The 24,776-nt window shown below is 38.3% G+C and overlaps 2 protein-coding genes across 3 annotated transcripts in view; both read right to left on the minus strand.

Moving 5' to 3' along the window:
* Positions 1-963, minus strand: part of cav4b (caveolin 4b) — a 3,731-nt gene extending 2,768 nt beyond the window's left edge. Inside the window, exon 1 of the mRNA XM_017305588.1 lies at positions 456-963. The gene's annotated coding sequence lies outside the window, so the exon portion shown is untranslated. The remainder of the gene's footprint in view (positions 1-455) is intronic.
* A 210-nt stretch (positions 964-1,173) lies between these two features.
* The window catches only part of LOC103466889 (SLIT-ROBO Rho GTPase-activating protein 3-like), a 36,659-nt gene continuing 13,056 nt past the window's right edge, over positions 1,174-24,776 (minus strand). Inside the window, exons 3-24 of one of the 2 annotated variants that reach the window (XM_008412781.2) lie at positions 22,165-22,336; positions 21,879-22,041; positions 16,998-17,060; positions 16,709-16,882; positions 16,368-16,496; positions 15,628-15,849; positions 14,585-14,686; positions 14,270-14,458; positions 14,074-14,158; positions 13,157-13,184; positions 12,660-12,759; positions 11,390-11,450; positions 11,150-11,227; positions 9,029-9,157; positions 8,631-8,736; positions 8,292-8,519; positions 7,307-7,362; positions 7,028-7,199; positions 6,497-6,589; positions 6,113-6,223; positions 4,604-4,706; positions 1,174-4,285 (exon numbers count right to left, since the gene is read on the minus strand). In XM_008412781.2, coding sequence (XP_008411003.1) covers positions 4,085-4,285; positions 4,604-4,706; positions 6,113-6,223; positions 6,497-6,589; positions 7,028-7,199; positions 7,307-7,362; positions 8,292-8,519; positions 8,631-8,736; positions 9,029-9,157; positions 11,150-11,227; positions 11,390-11,450; positions 12,660-12,759; positions 13,157-13,184; positions 14,074-14,158; positions 14,270-14,458; positions 14,585-14,686; positions 15,628-15,849; positions 16,368-16,496; positions 16,709-16,882; positions 16,998-17,060; positions 21,879-22,041; positions 22,165-22,336 — 2,765 coding nt within the window. In that variant the 3' untranslated portion in view covers positions 1,174-4,084. Of the gene's footprint in view, positions 4,286-4,603; positions 4,707-6,112; positions 6,224-6,496; positions 6,590-7,027; positions 7,200-7,306; positions 7,363-8,291; positions 8,520-8,630; positions 8,737-9,028; positions 9,158-11,149; positions 11,228-11,389; positions 11,451-12,195; positions 12,224-12,659; positions 12,760-13,156; positions 13,185-14,073; positions 14,159-14,269; positions 14,459-14,584; positions 14,687-15,627; positions 15,850-16,367; positions 16,497-16,708; positions 16,883-16,997; positions 17,061-21,878; positions 22,042-22,164; positions 22,337-24,776 lie in introns of both variants that reach the window. The other variant, XM_008412782.2, reaches the window with a different exon arrangement.

The following is a 24,776-nucleotide window of genomic DNA, read 5'->3' on the forward strand; positions in this document are numbered from 1 at the left end:
CACGCACGCACGCACGCACGCACACACACACACACACACGCACACGCATGCACGTACGCACGCATGCACGCACGCACACATGCACACGCACACACACACTTCTCAAGCAAGCTCAGCCCTGTACTACCACCTGTTTTAGCCCCCCAAAAAGATGTCATACCAAAATCTGTAAATAGCAGCTGGTGATTTTAGGATGGATTTCTTTAGATGACTGCATATGCTGCAGTCATTTTGTATCATTAGGAAAGTTGCATAGAATTCAGATCCCATATCTCATTGTAGTTTTGAATAGCAGTGTCAAAGCTGGGGTTTCTTGAACGTACCAACAATTAAAATATATGTTTACAAAAACACAACAGGATACAAGATGAGATGATACAACTTCTTGACTTGTTGAGTAACCATCAAAGTAGTTCTGTTAAATCTTTAATATGTTTAAACCATTTTTTACTTACCTCACTTAAAACGCTTTCCTAGTCCTGTATCAGTAAAGACAGATTTTTTTGCAGAGAGACGGGACAGACTGCAGCAAGTTAATCAAAAATGTCACAAAGATCATCAGATTCATTACCAAGCCCTTCAGAGATTATATGCCATATTCACCAAGCACACCAGCATCAACAGTGCTCTACTCTGTCTTTAGAGTGATATACTGTAAGTGCTAATGTGGTACTGTATGACTTATTTCTTGTGTCTGGGTCTTGGTTGGCTGTAGGGGAAAGGGGTTATTTTAGGAGGAGGAGTGGATGGGTCCAAAAGATCACATTTCAGTGGGGGAGCGGTCTTAACACAGAAACTGAAACAATGTCACACCTACTGTCTCATTTTAAATACAATGTAGAAACAGGGCAAAAGTGAAATATTAGAGAAAGCATTCTGTGATTTAAGACATGAGCAAAGTGGAAATTAACTTCTTCAAACCATCTTCCCTTTCTGTTTAAAGAATTGGTTAAAAATACAGAAAACAGCAAAGATCGTGGTATTTTATATTTTTTATATAAATAATATAAACATTTTCATACTAAAATTGAAGTATGAAAGAATCATGCTAAAATTAATGTCTTGCTAGGTTTTAAGTTGTTGTGTAATTTATATCTACATGTTCAAACTTATCACATTGTGCCTGCTTAAGAAAACACTCTATGCTGTATAAACACACCAAAACTTGAATCATCAATTTCTTTGTCATCTTTATTGAATTCATAATTCTTACCCACATATACAGTTGAACACAGTAAACTTAATAACATCATCAAACAGTGATCCAAAATATCAAGATGTTTTAACCACAGAAGAAGAATCATTTCAAAACAAAGACCCTACTTCTACATGAGTGTAAAAGGACAGTGAAGAAATTACACATGTAAAAATGATTCAATTATATATGTTTTAAAAATCTAATTCAGAAGTACATTAGAATTGGACCAGTGCATTAGACTGTTTCAAATGCCAACAGGGACCAAAACGAGTGGCAGATAAAAGAAAAAAACAAGTTTCTATTATGGCTCCAAGATGCCAATATTGGTTTCACAGTTTAAACCAGAGCAAGTCACTGACACCTCTGATATAGGGACCATTTTGGCTCTTCAGGCAAGGGGCACAGTTTCAAGTTGAAGGGTAACAGTGCATTCCATTTGACTTAAAGGTTGGAAGAGATGGCAGATAAACGCAAAACATCTGACCTGACTCCACAGCAAGCCAAACAAGCCTGAAAAATCAATGGCGTTTCCAAGCCATGTAAGGTAAACATTTTAGGTAATGAGAGGACTGCAAGAAAAAACTGGTCAATATTCTGTAAAAGATGTTTATGAACATAAGTGACCCTAGTAAATAAATCAGTGTTCACTGGTTTTCATGCACAGAGCTCCCTTCCTGGACATTGTGTTAGAGAGCTGTTAGATTTCAACAAATTCCCATCAGAAACCCAATCAAAGCAGAGGGCGTTCCAGGCAAAATTTGGGTAACAGAGTAAATCCGACTTTGAAGTTCAAATGGAAGTCACCATAAGTCAACCAAAGACCTGAGAAAGAAACTCATACTTATTCTATCAAAGCTAAACCTGAGTTAGCCCATCTTTAACTCTGCAAAAGCCCTGAGTTTTGGCCTCATATTTAGGCCTTTAGTCACATATAGAGGGGAATGTGTTTTCAGTCTGTATGTTCCACCGTATTTAAAAACAATACTATTTTCCTCATTTTAAAATGGAACCTTAAAGAACAACGCTATCAACAGACTCATTTGAATAAAATACGTAAAATAATTTGTGATGCATTATGTAGCTGATGTTAAATGACAGTAATGTGGTCAGTCCCCAGTGTTAGCTTCCTAATTTAGCAAACCCAATAGCCCCAAACAAAATTTTTGCTCTGAGCAACAGGAATAAAATAAGAGCCTTTGATTTGTGTACCCCGTGTAATGTTGCAAAAAATATATATATTTCAGATATTAAACTTGATATGAATGTGATGCAAGGGGAACTGCACAGCAAAAATGTAAAGATACTATGCTAACAACAAGGTAGCTAGCTAGCTACTTTTGCATTGGATGATGATAAAAATGCTCTAAAGAATACAATAATGTTTATGATTCTAAAGCCAAATATGCTACTTATTATCGTTGATTCTACACTTTGCTTTACCATTAACTACGCTAGCATAGCTTGTTCAACAGCTTGTTAACTGTAAAGCACAGATTAAAAGAATAAGAATGGTACTTCCTGTGCCTGTGTCCTGTATTTATTGGCAAATCCAGTGGGTTTATTTAACGTTTTGGTTTTTAGTATCATGTACTGGTTTACAGGAGCTAACTGGTTGAGTGTAAGCAAAGTGGGAAACCATCTTAGCTTGCCTCTATTATGAATCTACAATCAAAGCATGCAAATTTGACTCCAGAAATTGAGCTGGATAACATTTTACTATACAAGGAGCAGAAAATCACACAAACCTGGCAAAAGTCATTCAGGTGAAAAGTTTCCTTACATTAAATTGATTTTGTAGGTTTTTCAGAAGCAATATAAGTAGTATATCAGTAGAGATATAATTTTTAATATCACATCCTTATTACCTAGTTCATGCCTCAACCTGATCTCTAGACTACCAAAAGAAATGATTAAAAGAATATACCCAACATTTCAAACATAAATAAGTGTAAAGGAAAACCTTTTTCTCAATGGAAGAACTGCTCAGGTCTGGTTGACATTTGTGTCTGTCCACACTTTTATGTGTTCTATCTCTTAAAGCTAAACTTTACTCTTTTTTCAGTTTCACAAAATTCTGCATAACTAAACACATTTTATGTATTTTTATGCTCATGAAAAATAATGTGTAGAAATAAAAGAACTCGTGAATAATACAAGCATGGCTCCATTTGAAGGCACCACTTAAAACCAAAGTTTTGCAAAAGTAGCATGAGCCCAATGGCTTACCAGCAATAAGTCATGAAGGACTAAAGATAGTTTTCAATTAATTTTAAAAGGTGATCTTGAATGTACTATGAAAAAGTAATAGAGTTGTTGGCAAAGGTTCAAATTACTTTTGTTTTTTTGTTTTTTTTATTTATTATTATTCGGAACACTTTTGGGCTCATTGACATCATACCAGTACACATTTTAATTTCATAAACAAAGTCTAAACTTGTCTGGTGTTTTCAAGTGAAAAACGTCAAAAAAGACGTAAAGGCACTCCTAGGCACAGGACCCAGATCAGTTTTCTAGAGCAAATCATTAGGGTGTGCTGATCTCAGACCTGCCACTAGGGGGCAGCTTAAGTATTTTCTTGTTGTTCACGTACACTCAGTACCGTACCAAACAGTTTTTCTGGTGATATCACTGGTGAATCCACATCCCTGATTCTCAAAAAAAAAAAAAAAAAAAAAGGTGCAAAAGCCAAGAGAGCAAAACAAAGCTGAACAAAAACCAGATAAAAAAACAGACACACTGGACATACACCTACACGGCACCAAGACTAGTGGCACTATGAGATGGCACACGCAATTATTGTTGTCCATAAAACAGAAAAAAGGGGAAAAAAATTCAAGATCTTCACTTTCAAACAATGAACCTATTATTCCACAGTTCTTCATGCTTTCATCTCAGTCCGGACTGAAAAGGGCCTGCCCTTCTCAGGCCGAATACTTTCTTAGCCGAGGGCGCAGCTGGAGCAATCGAGGAAGACGAGGAGGAGGAAGGATTGGCGGAGACAGAAGGAGGGAAGGGAGACGACTGCACAGGAGGCTGACGGGACAGGAGCTCCTTAAATACAGAGTTCATCTGCCGGCTAATCATGTCCTGTGTGAGAACAAGAGGGAGGAAGCAGATAATATATTGTCTTTAACGATATTTTCTACTATGATGCACTCCAAATTAATTAATAATTAAGAAAGAACATGTAATTTGCTGCCTAATAACAAAACAAATATTTGTTTGGTAACATAAAAGTGTCTTTCTGTTGTGGACATTTTGTGAAAAAAAAATAAAGCACTGAAGATAGATTTGCTAGATATAGGTTTTTTAACCTTCATGTTTAAAAGCATTTCTAGAACATGTTCATTTATGCAGCAGGCAGGATGTAGATGTTGATAACATCTAGATAAGCAGGACCATTACCTTGTCAACTGTTGGTCTTTCTGCTGTAACAAATGGAGGCTTGTCTGGGATTCTGCAGCTGGCCTGCCTTACAGTGTCCAAAGTGTGTCTCCGTTCCTGAGACCTGGAGGAGAGGTGAAAAATAACCCAAGTCATCCCAGCACAGAGCTTCTTGTCTGTTTGTTTTTTGAGTGCTGAATCTAACATTCAGAGGAGCAGCAGCTAAAAGTTAATTCACTAATAGAGGAGCTAATTTTGTTTGTTTAGCGTATTAGCATATTTGCTCACTTTAAAAGCATTTAGCACTGTTAGCTTCCTCTAAATTAAGTTCTCTAGATAAATTCTACAGCATTACTTTACTTGGCATCTTTCGGTTGAATACAATTTAACATCTGTGTCAAAGTTTTGGTTGATGAAGGTTAAGAATTCTTCACTTTGGTGTTTATATTCATGCTCTTATTTTGAAGTGGGTGAATAAACTTTATTGAGCAAATAAGTGTGCAACCAGGAGGTATTAATTAAACAAATGTATGCAAAAATATGAATTGTTTAGAGCCTCCTCACATTCTCCTTGTGACATGGTGGTTATCAACCTTTAGCATTTTACCACTTTAGCATTAGCTTCCACTAACTAAAATGTTGGCATAGTGCTTTAGTACTAATGGAACTAATTAGTGCTTTAGGGTTAAGTAGCTAACTTTTTAGTTAGCGTTAATGAGAAGAGAATACTTTCTAATGTTTTCTAGAAGAATTTCTAAACAGGAGGCCATTCATTTAATAAATCAAATATATACATGAACAAATATTTAAAGTTTTTAAATCTACAATGATTAAGACATCACTGTCCCACCAAAATTCTCACAAATCTATTTGCTTAATTAAAATATTACTTGTTTAGTTTAATGTTGAGGTACAAAAAAACAGAAGTACTTTTTGATAAAACGCAAATTTAGCATCTCACAATGGTTAATAAGGTTCACTATGACTTAGAATGACCTTCAAAACCTGTCAAACGACTACCATCTGCATGTAAATTAACAAATGAATCCCAAATCCTCAAATTCATGTAATTCTAAATGATCATTTTGTCTGGAGTCGGGAAGGTGAGACATCTCTGCCACCACGTGGTCAAACTAGAAATTACAACACAGTCTCCACTTAATCCAATTTACCATTCCTGCCCTCTGCCTTTTCATCCAGTAATCTGTGTGGTATTTCAGGTCACAGCTGTGACTCTGTAGTTTGTGGACAGAAGTTGGCTCTTCCTTTTCTTACATACTGCGCCGTTGTTAGATCGATGCTCTGCTTTGTCCCATCCACTTAAATTCAGGCTATTATGTAATCCTGGCACTCTCTGTTGCTTTGCACAGATGTGACTGAGTCTGACCAGATTGGCTAAATGTCTCTTGACTTTCTGTTTTTTTCTCTCTGAATTCACTTGAATCTATCTCAGTGTCATCCTTCTGCAAATATTTGAACTGTGCTAAGCACACGCAGAGTTTGGTGTGTGCCTGAGGTGTGCAGTCTTACACTGGTATTTGTTGTCTTGTGGCAGGGGAAGCTTGTGGTTTTTGACTCGGGCTCCCCTCACTTCCTCTCTGTCTCCCTGGCAACGAAGCACTATCACTGTTTACCCGCATCCTGTCGAGACACGCCAAAATGGTAAGACTATGGTTAGTGTCTGCTAGCGTTTGTAGGCTTGAAGACTTGTATGGATGTACAATGATGAGAACTGAAGGAGTTCTTTATTTTGCTAATTTTTTTGTCTGTGTAAGAGTTTTGGTCAGCCTCAGATTCCTTGACTTGACAAATCTATTCACATTACAACTGTTAAGTTGTCTGTGATTGCATTGGTAGGTGTGTTAGAGTGAGAGTGTGTGCTTGAGCATGAGTATTTTGCATTCGTGTGTATACCTTGTTGTGTTTTCCGTATGTGGATCTTCTGCCGATAGGTTTCCAGTGCTGCCTCCGCCTACTCTACCTTCATCTCTTTTCCCTCGCTCTGACCTAGAGGAGGAGAAGCAGAGGGATATATACATATATATAAAGCATATTGTTTCATGTTTTAAGAGAAATAGATGAAACAACAAAAGTTTGGGTGTGGGATAAAAACTGACAAAGTAAATATACTGGTGTGAAAAGAACAACGTGATTGGAAATGCTACAGACAATCTAAACCTGCACACACACCCAACAGCCTGAATGCCATATAAACCCTGCTTTGTATTTTATTAACCTGACTACTTTTATGCCAAATGCAACCCAATCAAGCATTTAGGATGCCATCTCCAGTATCTCTCCACTAAAGTAAAGCTGCTCTGGCACATGTAGGCTACCAGCTTTTCATTTGGTTTGCATTAAATGCCGTGCGGAAACACAATCTCTTTTATCAAATATCATCTTTGCAATGCCAGCCAGAATTGTTGACACATAAAGATCACTTACACTTCAAGTATGCTGATGTACTTGTGTGGGACTAGACCCTTAACTCCTCCAACTTCGCCTCTCCACCAATCACACGAGGCCTTGCTGTAAAGGATGATAGGATCTCCCTGCTTGAAGGAAAGCTCTGCTGGAGATCTGGCCGCATAGTCAAACAGAGCTACTGCCTCCCACTCTACAGGGCAAAAGAAATCACAACAAATTTGATTGAGATAATCATTTGTGTTGTATTTATGTGAAAGCTCTTTTGATGCCTGGCGTGCTGTTAGCGTGTGCACCGACCGTCCTCACTGGGCAGATGCTCGGTCTCTCCGTCTCCCTCCTCTGTGATTGGCTCACTGCACACAAGCAGAAAAAGAGAAAGTTGGTGTTCAAACTCAATTCCTCCACTGGTTGAGACGCAAACCAGAACTGCAACACCACAGTCCAAACTTGTGACAATGTGCTTATGCAGCGCCACATGCAAGACTTAGAATTAGAAAGAATGATTTAGTGATTTCTCCATTTTGGCACAGCACACATAGTTGAGAGGCTGCAGGCTTGTGTTCAGCTTAAGTGAGTAACAAGCTTATTTGTATTTACACAAAGCATGTGAGCGCCACCAATATGCCTTTTAGCTTCACTGTGAAATCTTGTTTTAAGACGATGAACTATGAAAAAGGGACGGAGAGGAAAGCTGCTTTATATATTTGGAACTGTTCTACCCAGTGTCTCTAACTTCAAAATAAAATAACAAAACTGTAACTGGGGAGGCAGATACCGATCACTGCATGGACCACTTTTAGTCTTTTTTGTTGGTGAAAGTATTAAAAAATGTGAGTGAGAGCAGCTGGTTTGAAAATGCAGCCATTATAAAACAGTTTGTGGAAGCAAAGACAACAGGAGAGGATTAAACGGATAATATGCAATCAGATAATCAATATGCAAATTTTTCACTTACAATGGTCAGTCCATTTACCCTATAACACTAAGAGTTAGCTTTTTAAATGAGTTTACTACGTGTTTGATCAAATTAAATACTAAAATACTTAAATCAATCAAGCCTGAACTGGATTATGTCACACTACACATAAATTATACAGTAATAAAAAGCACACTATATGAACTAATTAAACTTGAGAGAAATATTCTAACCTGGACACATCCTTTAAAGCAGGTAATGATGTGTAATTCGTAGACTTGTAAAATCAAACAAAAGTTTTTTTTTTTCTTTCTGTATTTAAATGCAGAGCGACGACCCATCGTCATATTGTCACTCAGGGCTCACCAGTACTCCTGCTCCAGTGCCATGTGCTTCTCGTAGACCGGACCTGGCAGTTCCGATTGGCCGGGGAAGATGCTGTCATGCTGAAGGATCATGGTTTTAACAAGATCATTGACCTGTGGTTGCCTAGCAACGGCGTCGTCAGATTCCATCCCCCTCAGCAGGCTCGGACCGAAGCAAACAGCCAAGTTGTAGGGCTGCATCATGTTCTCATCGCTGTACTGAGACACACTGTGACCAAAAAACAAACAAACAAACAAACCCAAGCACAGTGACCAGTAGTTTCAAAACATCGGTGGATATTAGTAAGAGGAGAACATCCAACACTCGGTTTCAGCTTACTGGTTGAGGAAAGCGAAAAGGTATCGCATCACGATGAGGAGAGGCCGTGGGAAAGTAGAAAAAATGACTCTAATCTGGGCAGCTTTCTCAGTCTCATCTTCCATTTCTGGGCAACATGAAGAGGAATCAGAAGAGAAACATGTTGACAAAAGATTGTTATGCGTTATTAAGTTACAGCTTTGCTGAGAGCCAGAAACCCCAGAAAATGTGACTTAAATTAATGACTATGTGTGTGAGATAGTCACTTAAATGTAAGTAATATTCAGCTCAAGAACAAAGTTTTTGTATCACGACTGTATGGGCTTTGAAAGCAGATATCTGTGAATGCAAGCTGTTGCATGGTTTTAAAACAGGTACCACCAAAACAAAGACACTGAGGTCACATAAAGGCATCTTACGGACACATTCCAGCAGCGGAGAGTAGCTTTCGTAGGGGAACAGAGGAGGCTCAAGCCCCCTGAAGTACAGCTTCAGCACGCCGGCCACAGAGTCCAGGTCACACTCACTGTCTGACAGAGGATCCTCCCCTGCAGGAAATTAGAAGAAGTGCATGGGAAAAAAAAGATCGCTCATTATGACAAGAAAGCCTAAACAAGTCTAAAACCAGCTGACTTCTATGATGTGACCGAGGCCTGGCTACATGTATGGGCTTAGAAAGCTACACATGTAGCCAGGTCTTTATAAATTCGAATGTGTCCGTCACATTGTTTGAAAAAATAATATTGTAGACAGGGGGATTGGTTTCATAAAAGTTTTCATCCACATGAACCAGCACAAATACATGACTGTGTGTTGCTTTAAACATACCAAACCCATAGGGGGCAGTGTAGCGCAAAGCTAAAACCTACGTCAGCCAATCAAATTGCTTGAAAACAACAATGACTTGGCGCCATGGGGGTTCATTTGTGTGGACAGATGCATTGGTTGAACTACTTTTAAATATTGTATCAGAATACAAAGTTAATATAACACAAGACTATGTCAATTGGGAGTCATGTCAAAGCAAGTATGTGGATATGTTGGCGTATTATTTGTCACAGACTGTAATCAGAGAGACCCTAAAACTCTGTTTTCTCATGCACACACAGCAACACAAATATGGAATTTTCTCAAGTCTAAACTCAAGTCTGAGGATTTCTGTACAAATAAATGTTTTTACTAATATTAAACAGACTTTCCATGTTGATGAAAGACCAACTCACATAAAAATTTATTCATTTTCCCAGATATCCAGCAAAGCGTGGCCTAGGCTTAAAAATAATATATGGTACTGGTAAATTTATAGCCCTTATGCCACATTTTGTCAAGCTGCAACAATAAATTTAAAGTAGAACATAATTGTGGAACAATAAGAGTACAAGGTGACATTTGAAGGGCATCAAAACTAAACACACAGCCAAAGCTACAATGTGGTAGTTTAGATAAAAGTAGATTCATGTGTTAGAATTATTCAAATTCCATAGCTAAATATATTGGGAGTTAATTTAGTGACAGGACGTAAACATTGCTTTTCAGAGACATTCTTCAGAGGGCTTGAGTTATTAAGCAAAGAAGTCAGTCTAAGAGAGTTTTCACACCTGACAGTCCTGTGGACTCAGTTTGTTTGGGGACCAAAGTTGAAACTTTTGTTACAGACATTTTCAGCTGGTGTGGTTCACTTTCACACTGCATTGTGTCAAACAAACCAAACTCTTTGAAAAACTTGTTCTCCTCTTCGTCTGTAGTGGCGCTGCACCAAAAACCACTGTAGTAAACCACACAAAAACCTCTAATAAAGGCACTGCGCACAACTTCATTCTTTACAATCAAAAATGGAGTGATGTCAGATTGTAGCAGTTATAGGATTTCTCTTTTCTCTGGCTAAAGATCACAAGCCATTTCTCCTGCTAGCGCTAGACTAGACCTATCTATTTTGGTTGTATTTACCCAGAATGCTCTGACTATAATCCACTTCATACTTTTGGAGCGATCTCTGGTCCGTTTGCAACCTCATAAGCATTTGAACCTCACCAGCGTTCCCTTCAAATCAAACCAAACGTAGGTCTTTAGGCTGACCAGAGTTTACTTTATTGGTCTGCATCACAATTCGATTACACATTCACACCTCCCCCGGTAAACCAAACTTTCTGTGAATGCTCCCTTAATCTACAATTCTGGCTAAATGAATGCAAAAGGTTCACAATTATGTGTTTCTTTATGTTTGGTCTATCACACTAAATCTCGATAAAATACCCGTTTGTGGTTGCTGTTGACAAAAAGTGAAAAAGTTCAAAGTGTATAAATAATTTTGCAAGGTTCTATGTCAATGCAAGAAGAAGTCCCAGCCTGGGGTCTTTCTGCATGGAGTTTTCCTGTGCATACGTAGGTTCTCTCAAGGTTCCCTGACTTCCATCCACTGTCCAAAAGCATGACCGTTAGGGTAACCGGTCTCTCTAAATTGCCCTTCGGTATAAGTGTGTGCACGGTTGTTTACTGTGTGTCTCTTTGTTGTCTTGTGGTGGACTGGTTGGATCACTTACCTCTCTCAAATGCATCTCTGATGAGGTTCACCTCCCTCTGGGAACCAGGGACTCTGAAAATTCCTTCATGGTGGAGGCCTGCAACACACACCCTGACATCAAAGTCTATCTTCACTGAAGCCAAAGGTCTGGACAGACATGTACCCAAGCTAAGAGCAGTTCCACCTACTCATGACCCCCATCATCCAAAGCTCTTTCTCTCTCTCTGTCTGCCTGCTGTAGCAGAAAAAACTGACTCACCATGGAGGTTTATGAAACGAATGCAGCTCTCAACCACCACAGGAATCTGCTGCCCAGAGCTCTGGAGAGGAAAGATAGGCATGCAGATGGAGAGTGAAGATACAGTCAAATATAGAGGAGAAGGAAATGTTAAAATGTGTAACAAAAATGAAGCAAAAACAGCAAAGAAACAGGAGGAAGTTGAAGCAGAAGAGTGATATAATGCTGCTATTATCTAATAGGATTTTTCCTCTATTAACATTTTTACCAGTGCTGCATTGAGAAGTAGTTTTTATAATGAGCTCAGCTGATGCGCAGTTCCAGCAGGTACTAATTGCTCCTGGCTAGTCTGAAGGAGCTGAGTGGGGGAGTCTGCGAGGGTGAAGCTCGTTAGCTTGTGAACTGCAGCTCAGAGGAGGAGCTGTGTCTTGAAGGCAGTGCTAGGTCCAAGCGGGCATTTTGCACAGTTGAATGGTTGCCATGGAGATGAAAGCATTTTCCAAATATGCAGAGAAGAATCCAAGCAACACTCAACTAATTTTATGTCTTCTTCTGGTAATAATATGCCTTTATCCTACTAATATTATGACTTTAGTGTCATAATATAATGTCTTTATTCTTGTAATAACCCTCCCCCCCAAAAAAAGACAATCTCTTAGCTCTAATATTCAGTCACAGTTCAAATCTTTCTAGTCATAAGGAGTTCTTGAGGGAGACATTTTCTGTGCCTTCCTACACCACCGTCAATTTCGGCTTAAAACTTTCCCCGTAGGATTTGAACTACAAAAACGGCCGACAGAAGCGACACACAAGACATGGCTGTGTACCTGGGTCCGAGACATTCTCCTTCTTCTTCTGCACCATGCCAACAGCAAAGCAGGGACACATAAAAAAAGCAGAGATTAGAAGAGAGAGAGAGAGAGAGGGGAACGAGAATATGGAAAGTAAAGATTTAAAGGCAGAGGGAAGAGGCACACACACAAACACACTTGATAGAGTAGTCGAGAGGAGGAAGCAAAGAGGGCAGCGTTTCATATCCTTTTCATAAGCGAAGGGGCGGCGGGGGGGTTGTGGGGGAAGATAAGAGGAGTTTGGATTGAAAGGAGAGAAAGGCAGCAATAAGCTGTAAGCATGACGGCACACATGACGGCAGCGTGCATGTCCACCTTCAGTTCTTCAGCACCGGGATTTTCTCTGTGATTTTATTTTAGAGGACTGAGCAGCAGTGCAGCAAACTGAAAAAAAAAAGGGGGGCAGTAAAGCATGTGTGCGCGCCGTCGGAGTGTGTTACCTCTATGTAGGAGAGTATGTCTGTGGTGAAGAGTGTGTGGCAGAATTGGGAAACTGGCCTGGACTTCCGAACCCGGACTGACCGAGTAGTACATTGCATTCTGGGAAATATAACAAATGAAATGCTGGTAATCAAGACATAATGATGTCTAACAGATTTGTGCAAACGTTTTTAAAACACCACTAATTTATGTACTTTGTCCTTCCAATTAACTTTCTTGAAATTTTTTAGTAAAGTGGCATGTATCCACAGTTTTCCCAGTGTTTCTGAAAGTCTTTCCAACAATTAGAATGATTGGAAGTAAAATGTAATAAAGAAACTGAGAATAAATAAATACTTATGCATTGTAATGTCATGTTTGTTTGTTTTTTTATCGTTATGATGATCAATTTTTAAAAATGTGCTCCATGTCTTTCCTCTGCCTCTCCCCTCGACTTCTCAGCTGTCGTCTCTCAGGCACACTTTTGTTTTTGAAAATGCGCATGGAGCCCATTTACCTGGAGGGGTCACTGTCCACGGCTTCCGCTGGAAGGAAGATACAGAAGAAGTGTGAAACAGGGAAGACTAACAAGTGTAGCAGTAAACCAATGCAATATGAATGCTAGTAAAGTGCCTAAGCAACTACAATCTCACTCTCAATGTACATTTTTTACACTTTGTCACATTAATTAAAACAAAGTTCAATAATTTGAGTGACATTTTATGGAAAAAGGTCAAATCTGGGTGAGAAGCAAGAATAAAGTGGAAGGAACATCACATATGATTTAATTTCTAGAAATAAATATTTAGAAATAAAACCAAAAGTATGTCCAGTGATTCAACAAATCAATGCTTTATTGAATCACTATTTGATGCAATTACAGCTGAAATGTTCCTATTTGTAGAAATAGAAACATTTATGCCCTCCTCTTTGTAAAATAACTATAATGGTCAGATTTTACGGAAAATGTCGGAATTTGACTGAGATCTAAAATGAAAAAAATTTAAATATTCTGTGACATATATATATATATATATATATATATATATATATATATACATATATATATATAACAAATAATTCAATAAGCAGTGGTGGACTCAAATCTTTTATCAAAATCAAGCCGTTTCCAAGAGAGAGTGCAGCTTAGTCATGTACTGGCACAGTAAAAATAACTTTAAAACAGGATGAAACACCATGAGAGGAAAGATTAGTCATGATCTTTTGTTTCACATAAATTTTCCACAGAACTGTGTAAAAACCATTAGTGTTCGGCTATTTCATCATTTCTGCCCATCATGCTCTGTTAGCCTGAAGGGCCTCATGAAAGCAGACAGATTCTTGGTAATGCTTTTGCACAATTCTCCACGCTGATTATTAGTAATGTTGGGTTTAAGCTGTTTCTAATACGCTGCACAAACATATGAAGAGCACCTTTCTGTATGGCATCTTGTAGAAGATCGTGTTTGGCTTGAAGTTTGGAGGCCAGAGAGCTGCTGTTGAGGAATTCTTTTACTTTCTAAATTAATAAAAAAAAGAGAGATATCAACAACTAGATCACTCAAAAAGGGGGTTTCTCATTGGGAAAATAGTTCAATATTCTTTATTTAGTGAAATGTGTCCAACTCACTGTTAAGTAGTAAGTCTCTGTCTCCTGCTGATTGGCTCGACGCTTGGCGAGGGAGAGTTTCGCCGTGGTTGCGATTCCTCCAGGTGGCTCGTGTGGTAGACTGGCGGACACGTCGGGGGAGGGGTTGCACTCGCTGTCACACATGGAGTCCAGCAGGGCAGCAAGCGTGGCTTTAAGCGTTTTACTGATCTGGAAAGACGGAAGGAGTGATCGAGTTGTGTTTTGCGTGTTTCCATCGAGCAATTCTTGATCAAAAAAACACAAGTTGCCTGCAGTGATGCTGTTCATAACGGAAAAAACACAGTATTAACTGACCTCCTCTGTTTCCAAGGTGACGGCGGCGAGTCGAGACTGAAGCTGTTGGAACCTGGTTTCGAGCTCATACCTCACCTGGCTCTCCGCACTCACCTCACACACCTAAAAAGTTACAAAAAAATAATGTGACCCAAAAAATATGGTTTGTTTGGTTTGGTTTGGTTTGGTTAGAGGAATCCTTTAGATCCATTTCCAGCCATCATTGGGCGAGAGGCGCTGAGTTTACAGGGCAAAACAGGAAAAAACAACTTTAGCACACAAAAACATGCCAATATCTCTGAGGACAGTTAAATGTAAAATTTAGGACTGTGGGACAATGGTCCTATGAAGCATCTCCACAGACTTCCATATATTTCTAAATTACTTTATGTAATAAAGTTAACATATCACATTACTGTGAAGCGCAAAACAGAAAACTATGTTGTACATTTGTATTCACTGCCTCCCCTCCTGAATAGTTTATGTTTAATTTATTGTTGAGTGGTTGAAAAGAAAAAAGAAATCCCATTTGAGATTTTTGTTTTTTAAAATAATTTTTTTAGATCTGCAAGTACTTTCGAGCTGATTATTTTGGCCCACGTAATAAAGGTTTGGACACCCCTGGTTTAGATCACAGGATTGTCATGTATTCAAAGGGTCCAGTCAAATTCCAGACATAAATCTAATTGTGAATTATACTTGAAAGTTGATGTTTACAGGCACTCTCTATCACAACTGGAGCTATGTCGGAAAGAAATCAGCAAAATCTGCTGTCTGACAATGTGTAAAGTTCTAGAGACGCACCCATAAAAGACTTCTTCAAAGGTTTGAGTGAGTTGAATTCAAAAGCACACCACACTTTTAAGATTTTCATCTGTAAAATGTTGAAACTCATGAATCATTTTACTTCCATTTCACAATTATGCTTCTACACCAAACCTTATGGCTCAAACCCAACTAAAAGTGAAAACCCTCAAGTGGGTTGAAATACTTTTAGCTCATGTTGGACATCCAGGATGTTTCATCTTGGCACTGGACACCATAGCAACAAAGAGTCACAGTACCTGGTCACCCTCGTGTGGGTGATAGTTGAATCTGAACGGAAGGCAGAAGGCGGCATCATGTTGCTGTAGCAACGCATCCCTGTCTCCACTCTGGTCCAGGGATGTCACAGCAGTTTCCAGCTGCTTCAGCCCGGTCTCCTCCGTCTTCTGAATGCGCCACCTGCTGGCCAGGTAGCACTTCATCACTCTCTCCACGGACAGATGGAAACCAAGGTCACAGCACTGCCAGGAGAAACAAGCAAAGAGAAAATTATGTAGGTCTTGTGGAAGGTTTTTGAGAAATCTTTGCTATGTACTAACTGTTACTGCTTTCTAAGATCCAAAAACCAAAAACTATTCCAAAAATGGCCATGGGTAGTGAAAGTTTTTTTTTTTTGGGTGACAGCAGATGATTTGTTTTTGGATGAACATCTGACTTGATAATTTGATGATTATATGTAATATATTTTAAACAAAAATATAGACACATCAATAACTAAAAATGTTGTGCAACTTAGACAGAAACGAAAGCTAACTTAATCTGACCCTACATGTTCAAAAAGTGGTCACACCGGACAGTTGGCAAACAAAAGACATCTCCACATCCTTTAATCTCTTAAATTAATGAAACTAAATTGATAGAGCTTATTATTTACAAAACTGACCACAAACCTAACCCTTCATCATAACAGCAGCATAACTGCACTTAAAAGCAAACAAACTTCTGAGTAGTTTTCAAAATCCCCAGAAATGTTCCTTACGTCAATGAGAGTGCTGACATCCTGCAGGTAGTATTTGTTCATGGCTGCATTAGCCGCAGCTAGATTCAACAGGTAGTCATTTCGTGCCTTTGTACACTTCAGCTGGGTCTCCTGCATTTTTCCATGTCTCTGTTCACACAAATAGGAAAAATCATATTTTTAAAAAACACAGGAAACTCACTTTTAAAACTCAGCAGAAATTTCCATTTGCAGATGTTGAAAACACCTGAACTCATTTAGCTCAAAGAGGAAAAGGAAGTGGTTTCCGCTGCAGTAACCTCACTTCAAGACTTCCTGTGGTTTTGTTCACTGTTTCTGTTTCAACAGACGTTCACATTCACCTTCTCCATCAACCGTTCCATCTTCTTGACGGAGCTCCGCCTCTGCCCTGCCAGTTGGCCGGGGCCGAGCTCGGCCGACTTCCCAGTGTGCCTTTCTTCCAGTCGCTCGGCTTCCTTCAGTTTTCCCTCAGCTGTCAGGCAGTCTGTGTGGTACTGGTTGTAGGTCTTTAGAGCCTTGAAATGCAGAACAACAAAACGTGTCGTGAGCAAAATCAAAAGTGTTGTCCTTTTAACGTGCCAGATTTTGAACTCCGTCTGCACACGCCGTCTAATAACTGGTGTTACGTACCGTCTGCAGTTCGGTGGTGACCTTTAGCAGCTCGTCCTGCATCTGGATTCCCACCTCTTTGCTCTGCGACGTGCACAAGTGTAGATTGTTAACGGAAAATGTGAAAAGTGTATATGTAAAAAATATTAAGACATTTTTATAGTGGCCAGCTAGGTTTTTATTTTTGTGGTCTTGTCTGTCATTTTATGAATGTATGGCTGATGATTTTCTAAAATGTTTTGATAGATTTCAAGTAAGTGTTATATTCTCAGTATTTCCTCTGGTTATAAATGGTGCCTTATACACAATACTGAGTGTGGCACTGTGGGTTATAATTGCACAGTTCAAAATTATGTTTTCAACACCCTTTGGCCAGTTAACTAAGAAAATGACTTTGGTGTGCGTTTTTAGTCATCCCAAAGTTTTGACTTGTGAAATCTTATTTTAGTCTTAGTTTACACATTTGTTTTCTGCTGAAGCTAATGAAACAAAACAGAAGTTGCAACTGGCAGTACAGTATAAGTGAAAAAAATATTGTATTTGTATTAACCTAAAATATGGATAACAACAAAAAGTTATAACTTGTGTCTGATGCAGCAATTTACCTCAACAAAACCTTTACAGCTATACTGTAAATAAAGACAACAATAGTATTTCCTGAACAGAAAACGCTCGTAAAAAAGTACAGAGAAACAGTTACTGAAAAAGACAGAAATTAAAATACCTCAGCAACATTTAAGATAGCTCAGTTGAAAGATATAGGGCACATATTGTGATTTGGTTTACTTGAATATTGAAGGGAAAAGTTCAATGCCAGAGAAACAACTCGGTTTCTTCTGTAGAGAAAAGGGAAGGCTACTTATTTATCCCAGCATATTCCTCTTGCTCATTTCTACTTTTGGCTAGGACATTTTCTCATAAATAATACATTGACTTATGCTCCAGAGCACAGCAGTATATTTATGTCCTCTGCAGAACTGAATGCAGGATTTAAAAACTAAAATTGTGCCTTTAATTACTCATCAAGTCAAAGTTGGAAGCAGAAGTCCATGATATACATTCCAACATCTAGCCTATGTCAGTTCAAATGATATGATATAGAAATGCAGTTTCTGTTTCCCACAAACATAAAATATACTGTATGTAGTAATTAACAAAAAACAAAACACTCAAAAACATATTCTTGCTACATTTTGTTTCCAGTTTACCTTCAGCTTCATAACCTCAAATTATGGATGTAATCTAAAGGCACTTTCACACCAGAAAGACAACAAACAATTGTCCGTACAATTGTTCACATTGTATGGACAATGTGGAGTCTGTACTCTCACGGACTCCACATTGTCCGTGAAAGTACATGACATTTTCAAAGTAAGAATAGATAAGGAGAAGCCCAGTTGGTCACCTCAGCTTTGTCTGAGGCTCAGATCTCCTTCTAAGCCACATCACATCTGTGTGTGAGAGACCAGAGTAGAGCTCAGAACTGACGCACTATGATTAAAAACTATTTAATCTAACACAGTATTTCTCAACCTTTTTTGGGCCAGCGCCCCCTAGCCTTTATCCAGGTCCCTCACCGCCCCCCACCAAAGAATTTGCAGGCTACTTTGCACTGACCATTATTTTATTATTAATATAATTATCACTATTGTAGATGTTTTGATTTTTATGCTTGTTTCTGTATTTATCATCAAAAATAATTTCCCAGAGAACAAAAAAGTCATGGGAATAGAAATTATTTTCACAGGCGTCTACGAAAAATGCAATGAACATTCAACTTAAAATTGGTAGGCCTAACAGCAGCCAATCAGAGTGGAAAAAAATATTCTTATTTTGTGCCATTTTCTAGTTGTTAAATATTCCACAAAATAACCAGATAAAAGATGAACAACATGCCAGTTTAAACTTTGAGCTATTTGCAAAACAACTGAGCTCTGCAACATTTAAACATGGATAGAACTGTAACTACATTAATCATAGCTCTTCTTCTCTTCAGTGTTTGTCAGTTTCTGGTGGTGCAGCTCTGTGCTGCCTTCAGGAGAATGGGACATCAGAGTATCATCCATAAAACTTCACCCACATGGCATTTATTGTGAAAACCAGAGCTTTCAGTGGAAAAACAAAAGTTCCAGATCCTTTTAATGCCATGCAAATATGAGACAGAAACATGGATTATATCTTTATATAGACCTGTCTATTGATTTATAGATTCATAGTTTTACTGGACATAAATTACAAAGAACAAATCTGTTCTTAATCAAATCCTAATGAATCAAATTGAAAGTGTCATGGAGTCATCAGCCTCATGACATTAACACTGACATGAAAAATAATATTGAAGAAATAAATATATCAAATCTAATTAAAAACATAAATAAGTGATAAGTTATTTACTGTTATGGTCTGTGAGATATATTTATTCTCAGTAGTAGATATGGTCTCAACAAACCCATGGCACTTCAACAATATTATTTTACCTTTTATGTGGAAATAGTGTCTGTTCTTGCCATACAGTCCTCTGTATTAATTATTGCTCGAAAGGTCTTACCATACATTCTTGCATTTTGTTCTTCATTAATTTTCATTTAGTTTCATTTGATTAGTATTATCCTCTCTTGGTTTATTGCTATGTCCACTTTAGTTTCTTTCCTGTTGCTAAATTTATTTTATCATTTATTGACGCTCACCATCAGTAATCTCATCACCTGCTGCGCCGCCTAATCGTCATGTTTTTCACATCATGTGTTGATTTTTCACTGTTCAGCGTCGGATTCTCTGTTTTTATGCCATAATTCACATCTAGTTCGTCGCTCCGTTTTATGTCCCGCTTCTCCTGTTTCAGAGTTTTGCGCAATGTGAACGTCTTCTTTTTTTAAGCCCCTAAGGTGCAGGGCGGTCGGGAAGCGTATCGATGGGGAAAAGGCAGACTGACATAAACCTTTTAAAACAACGGAAGCAATTTCTGCATTCTGATTGTTGAAATTTAAAAGTGCTGTGTTGTTCTATCACCCCCGTTTGATACCGGACCACTTACAGCACCGGTGATAACGCTACAAAATGAAGGCTCGTGGTATCACCCATGGAGGGATTTCTTTATTTCTTTATTTAAATGGGTTCATTTTTCAGAGGGATACACAGTGAGGGTGTCGTGATTTTAGCTACCAGTAGCAGGAGAACGAAGCTGCGCCAAGAAGCTAACAGAAGCTACAAACACTGAATAGAAGAAGAGCTGCCATCGATACAGCTGCAGCCAAGCATGGTTTAATGTTACACAATACAGTTTTACCAAGTTGCTCAAAGTCAAAACTGGCATTGTTGTGCATTTAAGGTGTAAAGTTTACMTTCGACTAAASGCCCCCCAAAGGCATCCCAGTGCCCCCCTTTTGTAAAAAATGTCCGCCAGCGCCCCCTGCCGTCCTCTGAACGCCCCCTGGGGGGTGGTACCGCCCACGTTGAGAACCGCTAATCTAACACTTTGCTGTTCTATATAGATAGAAAAACACCTTTCTGTTGGTTAACAGCCAGATAGACGTTGCTCCAGATAAGAACATATGTACTGAGCCAACTTTACCAAAGAGAAATATCAAAACATGGATCACAACTAGCATTAGCCAGCTATATTAACAAACGTCTAAGAATTTGCCAGAACAACAAGAGAGAGGATTGTTACATTTGTACTTCCTTCACATTTATATTATTCCTGTGAAAAATTTTGTAAAGCCCAGATGATGATGTCATTGCTTTGTAAGTTTCTGAGTTATTTTGCAATGTTTTAATTAAACTTGGGCACTGCTGTAGTTGACACAGGATGACAGACTACCCAGAGAAGAAGAATCCATTAATCCAAAACAAAAAAAAAACAGGTTAATGTTAATGATACTCTGCTAGGAGATCTGTCCTCTGTTCTGATGAAACTCCAGTTGAAGTGTTTGGATCTAATGACATTTGTGACACGTTGAAAAAAGTAGGAAACACATGAGACTGATTTCTAAGGAAATCTATGTAAATTCTGTTTGAAGAAAGTTACCTCGCTCATGATTCTGCAGTTTACCAAACAAATTATTTTTGATAATCCTCATTGACATAAATAGGTTTACTCTGATTTAATGCCAGACAGAAAGAACAAATGTTTAATTTTGGTCTTAATGCGCCTAAAATTTTTTATATTCAACCTCACAGCATAGTCATAAAATAAAGTCATAATTTTAATTTTAACCTAATTAATAGTGATAATCATATTTTCTGTAACTCAAAATGAATTCATTTAAATTTTAGAACTTTGAAGTCTTGTATACAAAAGAATTTAAAAAGAATTTCACTCATATTTATTAATAAAACTGAAGAAAGACCGACTTATGGAAGGAAAAGATGACAGTTGTTGTTTTGCAAAGATATCCAATTGCTTTGAGGTATTTTCTTTTACCTTACTTGAATTTTTCTTACTTTGATGTTTTTTTTAAATCATGAAAAGTAAAGAATACATTTTCAAAGAAGTATGTTTCTTTTGAGAAAAATAATTGAGGTATTGTGTGATCTTTCTAAAAGGAGTCAATATTGTATTGTTGTTTTTAAAGTTGTGCACCATTTTTTTTTTTTGATCAGTTGCAATAACATCTCAGAGTTTAGAAGCTGAAAGGCTTCTGATTGGGGTTGGTCCAAAATAACAAAGCTCTAAAACAACTCTTGAAACCTAATTAAGATTCAGCTCAAATTTCAAAGTGCAAAAAAGGTTCAGAGAACGTCATTGGCAAGCAGTAGTTTCAAACAGCGTCCTGTGCACTTTATAAACGAATGAGGCTGCTGATCTCACTACTGGAACAAATGAACAAAGGTTGACGAAGAAGCTCTTGGAGCTCTGCTGTTCCGTAAAGTTGCGTATGCGATGGTGGACGTTGCTTTCACCTTTTTGTGCAGGCGGTGTGCGTCCTCGGTACTGTGTGTCAGGCTCAATGTGAGCGTGTTAAAGCAGGTGTCCCCCAGCGCTGCGTGTTCCCGGCTCTCTAGACGGGTCTGAGTCAGCAGAACGGACCAGACCTGACACACAGACTGACCCCACTGCTCCTTCCTGTGGATGGATGGACAATAACATGATCACTGCCCCGTCCTTTAAATGGACGCCTGTTTGACAACACAAAACAGGCGCGATAGGTTGTTCTCCAGAGACCAGAAAGGCAACCTCATCCCTTACTTTTTAGTCTTGTGAGTGAACCTCTCGGTTAGTTTATCGAGGGCTCTTGCATATTCAGTCTCGATGTCACCTCGGCGCCTGAGAAACTCAGACAGGTCTGAGAGCTGCTGCTGCTTCACCTCCACCTGGGAGTCTAAAATCTTTATCTGGTCTGTCAGCTGGGCCCGCAAGTCTGGTAAGTCAGAGAGAGACAGAGAGAAAGACAGAATAAATACATATTAATGACCCACATGCTGACATGTGAAAACACAGTGAACAGAGATAGGATGCTATTTTGAAACGAGGTGTCATTAATCTTTCCATTAAACTAAAAATATAAACAGCTAATACTAGTTAATACTAGTTATAAATATGCTTATTTGCAGTGTGTTAGATTTTAATATACATTCTTTACTAATAAAAGATACATACCAGTTGCTTTTCAATTACATATGTGTGCAAATCTTTATTCTGCTAATGTCGGAAAAACACAATTTTGCAATTAACTAAGAGATTAAATTGAATCACATGTGAATAAGTTTGTCCATGTGACAAGTAATTAAAAATCATGCCAGTGAAGAATGTAAACAGTTACATGAGATATAGTCATAATTCAGCCATGGTGCTAGTGCTCATCAAATATCAGCCAATCAGAGGAGACATTGGCGTTTTATTCAGGCGTTTGTGCGACAAGCACCGCCCGCTTGGGAGAGGCTACATATGCGGGGGAAATTGTAGTTAACGATTTTACATAAGAGCGATGGATTCAGCATGTTGAAATGACACACAACTTTTTATGAACTGTGCGATGCTGTGGGAGCCCTGGTGGAGCCAGCTGCACATTGACCGAAACCACCTCCCAGCCCCCACTACACCCCCAAAACAAACCATCATCCTCCTACCACTTCCTCTCATCTTCTTTGTCATTTCCACCAGTAGTAAAAATCCGGCTGTTCATCACGTGATTTGTGTGACGTAAAAAAAACTGCTTCGATACGGCTGAAAAACTACCTCATCCTAATGCAAAAACCTTTTGTTGAAAACTGTGTTTTTTTTTTATTTTTTATAATTGATGTGTTTCCATTAAACAATTTTATTTTTGTAATTTCAATTTGTGCAATTTTGTATTTAATGGAAACACAGCTACTTTATGCTCTGTTAAATAGTCTGTTAATACGTTTAGGGGCAATTACTTTTTCACATCTGGTCCAAGTTGGTTTCAGTAGCTTTTCTCCCTTAATAAGTGAAATCATCTTTTTAAAACTACATTTTGTACATGGGTTATCTTTGACATTAAAATTTGTTTTCTAGCTAAGAAATCCAAAAAGGGGCAGAGTGCGCTTAAGTTGAACTGCATTTAACACCGTTGCATTAATTTTGACTGATTTGGCCGTAGGTATTGCCAAATTCTTAACATTTAATGTATCTGACAAAAAAGAAATCTTGATTGGGACAACATAATTGTGATCAATCAAAGGGCAAACTTAGTTAGACAGACCTGACAAGCATTTAGCGAAGTATCTATTTTAAAGTTGACCCTTACACAGTTGAATAGTACAAGTTCCCATTTCTTTATTTATATCTATGAAAAATGCATCTCTCAAGTTTCAAGTCAGGTCTTTGCTCAGCTTTTAATTTTTTTTACTTCTCAGAAACAGTCTGCTCCAGTTGATTATTTTTAAAACCCTTCCCATGCTTCTCTGTCTGTCACAAGTCAAGTCTTCATAGATTTGCACATCCTGAGGAGATCTATCACAAACAGTGATCTATCACAAACAGTGATAGATCTGGACTAAAAAGAAGTAAATGTCAAGAGGAAAACACTAAAAGACCATCGAAAACAGAGGAATATGTTGCTGGGCAGTATTCCAAATGGCGTGAGAACACTCTGCTTCCTTAGAAGCAAAGCTGAGTGAAACTACAATAGCATGATGATTTTGTTCAGAACCTTAATATGTAGTGCAGTTAACAGAGTTCCACTGCACTTCATGAAAAAAGAGCAGATTTACTGTTTTATATGCATTCCTCAATGAAAGAACTGTGCTTTACAAGCGTCTGTATGTTGCTTTTGTAGGAAAATGTAGCAGAGCTTTATCAGGATGACAATGAAAACTGAACACAAAGTTCTACCAGTTTTTACGATATCTAAAACATTGCTATCTCCTCTGTTTAAAATATGTCATAATGTGATTGAGTTAGCAGCTATTCAACCACAGAAGATTTTGTGAAACCTGTAGGAAATCCTGTATTTAGTTCCGAACAGCTTCAAAGTCCCTGTTTAAGAATAACATCCCAACACCATGATGCTAACAGCACTGTTTAAATGTTTTGTGCAGTGTTAGAGTTCCAAATTACCTTGCTACTTTGTGTTGGTCTGTCATAGTTTTTGACACACTTCCTCTAATGTGCTAATTGCAAAGCTAATTTTTTGTTCAGCACTATTAGTGCATTTCTTAACTTTGAAATGTTTAGCGAACTTTGCATCCCCTCAGCAAATTTTTCCACTTACATTCTGACGCTCCAATTTACCTGATCTGTTTTGTAAACTTTCAATTGAATAAAATGTGATAACTTTGAGGTTTAGGTTATTAACTCTCCTCTCCTCTCCTCTCCTCTCCTCTCCTCTCCTCTCC

This window comes from Poecilia reticulata, linkage group LG7 (genome assembly GCF_000633615.1).
Source record: "Poecilia reticulata strain Guanapo linkage group LG7, Guppy_female_1.0+MT, whole genome shotgun sequence".
In the NCBI taxonomy this organism is placed as follows: domain Eukaryota; kingdom Metazoa; phylum Chordata; class Actinopteri; order Cyprinodontiformes; family Poeciliidae; genus Poecilia; species Poecilia reticulata.